The sequence below is a fragment of the Myotis brandtii genome, unplaced genomic scaffold, assembly GCF_000412655.1.
Source record: "Myotis brandtii unplaced genomic scaffold, ASM41265v1 scaffold898, whole genome shotgun sequence".
NCBI lineage: Eukaryota > Metazoa > Chordata > Mammalia > Chiroptera > Vespertilionidae > Myotis > Myotis brandtii.
The window spans coordinates 1,421,640-1,429,005 of NW_005371683.1; the positions used below are offsets into that span (position 1 = coordinate 1,421,640).

At 54.1% G+C, this 7,366-nt stretch overlaps 1 protein-coding gene across 4 annotated transcripts in view; it reads left to right on the forward strand.

The window, feature by feature from the left end:
• SLC41A1 (solute carrier family 41 (magnesium transporter), member 1) overlaps positions 1-7,366 on the forward strand; it is a 26,438-nt gene that overhangs the window by 639 nt on the left and 18,433 nt on the right. For 2 of the 4 annotated variants that reach the window (XM_005885252.2, XM_014532556.1), the window contains one exon: positions 2,160-3,189. In XM_005885252.2, the coding sequence (XP_005885314.1) occupies positions 2,815-3,189 (375 nt within the window). In that variant the 5' untranslated portion in view covers positions 2,160-2,814. Of the gene's footprint in view, positions 1-78; positions 506-693; positions 783-2,159; positions 3,190-7,366 lie in introns of those variants that run through there. The other 2 variants (XM_014532557.1, XM_014532558.1) reach the window with 2 other exon arrangements.

A 7,366-nucleotide genomic window follows, 5' to 3' on the forward strand; every position in this document is an offset into this window, starting at 1 on the left:
CAGCGAAAGAAAGGGGCCGGGAGAGGCGGGGCCCGCCCCTCCTTCCTCACTGATTGGTGGCTGCTGCTGTCCATCCAGAATCTATTTTTGATGGAGTGGGGGGGGGCCACCCAGGGTGCCCCAGATCACGTTTGCCACTAGCAGCCAACCAGTCGGGCCCGAGTCCGCGGGCAAAAAGCGATTGGGGGCGAGCGAGCTCGGCCCCACAGTCCCCCGTACGGGTGCCCCCCGCCCGAGCCCGAGGAGGTATATCCTGCCCCACCGGCCACCTCCCCTCGTGGAAGCAGAGCAGCGGCCTCGCTGTAGCGCAGAGGCGAGATGTAGCGAGCCGGGGGTCGCGGCTGGACGCTCGCCTTGGCTGGGAGTGTGGGGGGGCACGCCGGGGGCCGAGGAGGACGGCCGAGGAAGAGGAGTGATGAGAAGAGGGCGCACCCTGTCCTCCCCGAGACCACGGGCCCTTGCTGCCACTCGCCAGGCGCCCCCCTTCCTCCTAAGCGAGGAGCAGGTCAGTCCCCTTGCGGGGTGGGGGGCGGAGGGCGGGAGTCCTGGCTCGCAGCGCATTTGCTGAGTCCGAATCGGGGAGAGGCGAGGGAGGACAGCCGTTTGCTTCTCCCCCTCCGTGGGTTTGGGGATAGTAAAACGGGGCTTTTGTGTCCCCTTCTCAGGGCATCTTGGTTCCGTTTTTGCTTCTTTCATCCCAGGGCCTAAGGCCTGTCCGGAGTCTCTTTACTGGAAGGAGTGGAGTTAGGGACTGGCTTCCCTTCCTGCCCGTCTCCTTTCAGGTTAGGTGGCCTGCGTGGAAGACGGGACGAGGGAGGAGGGCCAAGTCTTAGCAGACTCAGAAAGTTTCCTGCCACAGGAGCAGTGGACTCCCTCCTGCTCAGAGGTTTCCTCTCGGGTGAGGGTCTTGGAAAGGACCACAGCCTAGGTTAAAGGAGCCTGGAAGAGGGAGTCCTGGCGGCTTGAGTTGACAGAGAGAAAACAATACTCATGGACCAGTTGCTGGAGCTGACCCACCCTTTCCCAAGCCGGAGTTGACTAATTGTGTGTTTGGAATACTTAAGGACCTATTCTTCTTAACCTCGGGAAATTCTCTTTAAAAGTATTTTTTCACTTTGTAAAAGCTATTCTGGTGAAATGGAATAGGGTGGGATCAAGGCCTGGGGACTCCTTTAGGCAAAAAAAAAAAAAAAAAAAGTGGGCTCATTACAGCCAAAAAGACATACACTCGGGAGCAAGTACATTTTGGTTTATGCTGCTTTGTTTCTTGTTTTGCTTGTTTTTTGTTTGTTTTTTAGTTGGTGCTTTTGTTTTTTAAGAATTCCACTATGTCCAACTCTCAGCAACCCTGGGGAACAGGGCGAACCGAGAGAACTGAAATGTGTGCATAACAACCAGTAGTTTTACCCTCTTTCTCTTCAAACTGCGATAACTCCCGTGTCCCTATCTGACAAGCTCACAGGGCCCAGAGCTGGGGGAGAGGAGCAGAGACAAGAGGCCTGGCTCCAAGTCAGCGTCTGAGCTTTTTGTAACACTGTTGACTCTCAAGGGCAGGAGTGGGGAGGCCTCTGGCTCTTGGCCTCGGGCTGGCAGGCTGGCCTCATTGCCCAGGGAGTCCTCCTATTTTTTTTTTTTCTCAGGGGCTCGGGCGCTTGGGAGTCTGGGGACCTTCGCTCAGTGACCAGATTCTCCCTGTTTAATGGCCCTGGGTGGCTGTCTTGTGATTGTGAACAATCATGTTCTACAGTGGGGTGTCTGTGTGGCTGAGAGTCTGTGCCTAAATGTGCAACCGACTCCCCCTGGGAGACCACATCTAAATAATCCCAGGTTCTTCGTGAGCATCCAAGAAGGGGTGTCCCCCAGGACATCCCTGCCCCCCCCCCCCATTACTGAGAAGACAATGCAAGGTCTCCTGCACAGCGTCTTCCCCGTCCCAGGCTGCTCACCACTGTGGGTGCGCCCTGTGGAGCGGTGGGTTGCTGATTGGGAGGGTGGCGGGGATGGTGCCTGCTGGGCCTCCAGATGTTGCCGTGCAGGAATGGGTCATTTTAATGGCCAGAACAAACTCTTGGTCTTGTGCCTGCTTTTGTGCCTCCCAGTACGAGCTGCCCTTTGCTGGATCATAACATTCTCTTCTTCTTGTCTTCCTCCCACATAAGGTATTCCACGCAGTTTCTCGTGACTTGAAGGACCGGGGATTCTGGGAGGTTCCAGGTCTTCCCGGGAAGGAAGGAAATCTCTGGAAGAAAGGTGAAAGACGACAGGCACTGCCCGGGGACCAGCAGAACCTGAGAAGCTGTGGGAAGCTTAAGGACACCAGCCAGAGGCGTGGGAAGAAGCCGCAGCCCCAGGCCCACGCTGCCTTCGGAAAGAACTGAACTCAAACCACTTTTCATGAAAGAAGGGCCGCCCCAGAGGTTACCCCACATTTGGCTGGGCTCTTCCACTCTGGATGTCCCCGCTCTGAGCAACCTGCTGCTGAGAACCAAAGAAGATAAGAGGCCTGATTAATTTCCCCCCAGCCCAGCGCTGGACAACAGGCGTCAGGCGTCTGCACCCCTAGTGGCTGGCTGCGGGGGCTGGTGAGGAGTTTCTGGTTCCCTCCAGCCTGCGGCTTCAGTGCTTGATGGGGCTGCCTGTTGGTCGATCAGTTTTTGCAGCACCTGGTAGGAGCGGAGAGCCGTGGGAAGAGGTCCTGCGGCACCCGAGCCTGGGTTCACCCCAAGACTAAGTTCTTTCCTGAGTTAGAGAGGGAGAGAGAAAGCGAAAAAGAAAAAGGAGAGAAGTTTCCCCTTCCTGTTTTCCCTTCCCGTCATGTCCTCTAAGTTGGAGCTGAAGGACATCCACCAGCTGAACGGGACTGGCCCTACTGCTTCACCCTGCTCTTCCGATGGCCCCGGGCGAGAGCCCTTGGCCGGGACCTCCGAGTTCCTGGGGCCTGATGAGGCTGGGGTAGAGGTGGTGGTGATTGAGTCTCGGGCCAACGCCAAGGGGGTGCGGGAGGAGGACGCCCTGCTGGAGAACGGGAGCCAGAGCAATGAAAGTGACGACGTCAGCACAGACCGTGGCCCCGCACCACCCTCCCCGCTCAAGGAGACCTCCTTTTCCATTGGGCTGCAAGTGCTCTTTCCCTTCCTCCTGGCAGGCTTCGGGACTGTGGCTGCGGGCATGGTGCTGGACATCGTACAGGTAGGACCGGGGGAGGGCAGCTCTTGACCGTGAGTCCCGGGGCCACGTTTCCTCCTGAGAAACGGCCTCTTGGCGCTTTCTCTCCACCTCCAGTCGGAAGCAGCTGCTGCTTCCTAGAATACGGTTTCCCTTTGGATCAGAGCCTCAGTTTCTTCTTGGTCTAGTTACTACAGACGCCTCGAGGAAGCCCAGTAGCCCCAGGGAAGTGGTCAGGGCAGTATTGCTTAACGGAAGCAGAATTGGTTCCAGAGCTCAGGTTGGAAGAGGAGCGATGGAATGGGGCTGTTGCCTGCCATTCCTCCTGGGCATTCCTGCTAAGCCCGGCTCAGCAGGAGACATTTCCATGGGTCTCCACTTTACGCTTTCTTTTCCCTTCCCTTGAGGTTTCAAGGATACCCATAGTAGAAAGCTCAGTTTCAAGTCTCCTTTCCATCCCCCTGCTGGGCAGGAATTTGCCTGGCTGCCAAGAGGGTCTCAAATGAAAAGGGAAGGTTCTTAAAGGCATTTTGTGTTGCTTATCTGCCTGTAACCTTGGCAAGATCTTGGGGCATAGGGTTGGGCACATGCTGTCTGTTGCGTGGTTGGAGGGGGGTGGCATGATAAGACATAGAAGTGCTGATTCTGTGACATAAATGGGGGTAAAATGTAACCAGGCTTGGGCAAAACTGTCTTTGCTCCTTACCTGTCTTCATGAACCTGCCTTGGACAAAGAACGCTCTTTTTTTTTTTCTTTATTGATTAAGGTATTACATATGTGTCCTTATCGCCCCATTGCCTCCCCACCCCCCAAAGAACGCTCTTTTTGAGACTACTGGGTAGAATTATGGATAAGAATTGGGGTCCTGGGAGAGCCAGGGATATGCTATATTAGTGTATTGTGGGTTAAGACTTACCCAAAACCTCCAGGTCCAAGAAATAGGTAATGTCTTTTTTCTAGATAAAAGTTTTTGAAGGACAATAAGGCACACAGAACTTTCTGACGATGCCACATTTAATTAAGTCAATCACTAGCAAATATTGCTGCTGAGTACTGGGCTTTGTCCTACGTATTCAGAGAAATACCAAATAGTGCGGCTGAAGGAGATCTGGCCTTTGTTTTTTTTTGTTGTTGTTTTTTTTTAATATGTTTTTATTTATTTCAGAGAGGAAGGGAGAGGGAGAGAGAGAGAAACATCAATGATGAGAGAGAATCATCCATAGGCTGCCTCCTGCACACCCCCTACTAGGGATCAAGCCCACAACCTGGGCATGACCGGAATCAACCCCAGGCCCCTTCAGTCCGCAGGCCGATGCTCTATCCACTGAGCAAAACCAGCTAGGGCTGCTCTTTAGGACCCATCAGTGTCTGTGACCATGAAATCTCAGGAGGATATGGAGCTCAGCATCCCTCTCCCGTGCCAAGCCAACCCTACAAATGATGCCTGTGGTGATGCAGAGTCCTCCTGATGGGTCTCCCCATGCTCTTGTCCCAGGAAACTGAGGGTAGTTGGTTCTAGGTGGTTCCTTCTTTGACTTGAGCCCTTCAGAAGAACCCTGCACCTTCAGTGGCTAACGAGGATGTTGTTTATGTCATGCCAAAGTGCCTTGTACTGCCTCCTCACCCCTAACCTGTTACCTTGAGAATTGTTCCTCATGCGGGTGAGGAAGCCAGCTTGGAGCTGGGAAGGTCAGCTTTGGATTCCCCCACAGTGGCTGCCCCTCCTCCTAGTGCGGTGAGAGTTGGGTAGCAGTTTCTCCACCTTTTCCATCCCTTTCCTGTGTCCTTGGTTCTCAGTTTTTAGAGTTTTTGAGTTCTGATTTGGTATCTACAAAAGGGTATAGAACCGGGGTTCAATGGTGAACTGGGAGAGGGTTGTCTTTATTTTCTGGATATTGGTATGGGGAGCATTTGCTGGGCTCCTCAAAATGCTAATCATCTCCATTTTGTAGATAGGGATCTATGGCTTAGAGCAGTTAGGTAACTTGTCCTTGGTCATCTGACTCCGAGCCTGACCATTAACCTCTATGGCCTTCACCATGGCCATGATTCACCAGTTGATTTAAGAGTCTGGGAGGAGCCCTAATCGGTTTGGCTCAGTGGATAGAGCATTGGCCTGCGGACTGAAGGGTCCCAGGTTCGATTCCGGTCAAGGGCATGTAGCTTGGTTTCGGGCACATCCCCAGTAGGGGGTGTGCAGGAGGCAGCTGATCGATATTTCTCGCTCATCGATGTTTCTAACTCTCTATCCCTCTCACATCCTCTCTGTAAAAAATCAATAAAATATGTATTTTTTTAAAAAAAGAGTCTGGGAGGAGTCTGCTCTCTTTGTCTTCCCCTGAAAAACAGGGTGGACTGAAATCTGGAACAATTGGAGTTATATTCTAAAACAAGCAAGAACAAAAGTTCTTAGAGGGCCCCCTGCCTTCCCTTCCCACATACTCTGAGAATTGTAGAGCTGGAAAAGGCTTCTGACATCTTGCCTCACCCCCATCCGACCCCCACAAGCCTGAGACATTGAGAGACCTAGGTAGGGAACCTCTGGAGCCTGCCCAACACACCCACAGAGGGCCGAATTTGTCCTTGGCGTGGCACCTCAGCTCGCTGCAGAATTAGGTCCAGTTGGTATGGATGACAATGGCTGGATTGTCCTAGTCGCCTTCCCCCAGCCTCCCTACCACAGCTGGGCTGGAGCAGGCCCTGCAGAGAGCTGAAGAGAGCATGGGAGAGAGTGGGTGCAAAAAGAACAGGACATGAGACCACATGGAGATTCTTAATCCGTATCCAGGGGAGCAAGAGGGGGCAACTGACCATCGCAGATTCCGGAAGAGCAGGGTGATGTCTAAGGATTCACACCTGCATTTCCATTTCACAAGCTAAGATAGCCTTCAGTGGGCCTCATCTGGGGGTTCCTAAAGACGGGGGCCGTGGGGAGGAGGTGGCTGTAAAGTGTCCCCAGTGTCTCAGGGCCCATGTTGGTGCAGATGTTTCCTGGGCCCAGGGCCCCCAACCTTTCCCCACTGCTGGGGAAGACCCAGTCTCTTCCTGGAAGGCCCATTTCTGTCTCCTCTTATCTGCCCTCCTCTCTACTCACTGTGTACAGCCAGCTCTGCTGTGAGATAGGGGCTGGCACACTGGCCAAAAGCAGGAAAAGGGTGAATGGACTACGATTTGCTCCAACTTCCCACCGTGGCTGAATGTTCCTGCAGCCCTTGGGAGGGAAACAGGACTGGGCCCAGTGTTGGAACTGAAGTGGATTGGGGTATGGGAACCTCCCTGCTGCACAGGCCTTGGGCCCCACCCCCTAGTTTGGTCCTGGCTGCTGCAGGGCACCTCACTCCCTTGTTCCGTTAGCCTTTTGAGGAATGGGGATGGCAGGAGGTGGTGTGTGCACCTTCACTGGAATTCCCAGCTGTGTTAAGAGGTCCTTATTGTAACGTACTGCTCACTCGCTGAGGATCCCAAGGAAAGGAAACCCCCTCCCCCAAGCACCGCCTTCTCTGGCTTCTCTACCTGCTGTGTATGTGGGAGCATCCACAAAGATGAGAGTGGATGGCATGCATGGGCTTGGACGAGTGGATTGGGAAAGGCATTCTCTCCTGACTGGCCTGCTCCCGTGGTGGTGGGCATTCCTGGGCATGACACTCGGTTCCATCTCACTTGCCCACCCCTTTCTCACAGTGTCCAGCTCTCTCTATCCTGGCGTTGCCCTGAGGCCCTTCTTGGACAGCTAGAGGACACCTGCAGAGTTGTGTGTGTAGCGGGGAGGGTGGCTCAGACAGGTGAATACTGGGCTTACTCCAATCTGATCTGCAAGGTCAACTCCAGCCCTACTTCCCAGGGTCTCCCTCAGCCCGTGCTTACAGCTTATCTCTACTGATTTTAGTCTTAATGTCCTCACTCCTAGTCTTCCTGGCTGTGACTTTCTTCCCCATTGCTACCCTCCAGGGGGGAGGAGGCTCAGGACAGAACACTCCAAGGCAGGCAGGGGGAGGTGAGGAGTGGAAGGACAAAGGAGAGGGACTGGCAGGGCCACTGAGGTGATTGCTCTGAATCAGGATTAGTTCTGAGCGTGGGGCAGGCAGTCTCATCCCTCACCCCCAGAATATCAGGGACCAGCGAGCCCCACCTCCATAGGAAAGAACTGGAAAAGGAGCTGCATTTCTGAGAAGCAGTGAAATGTGTAGATCCGCCTCCCCC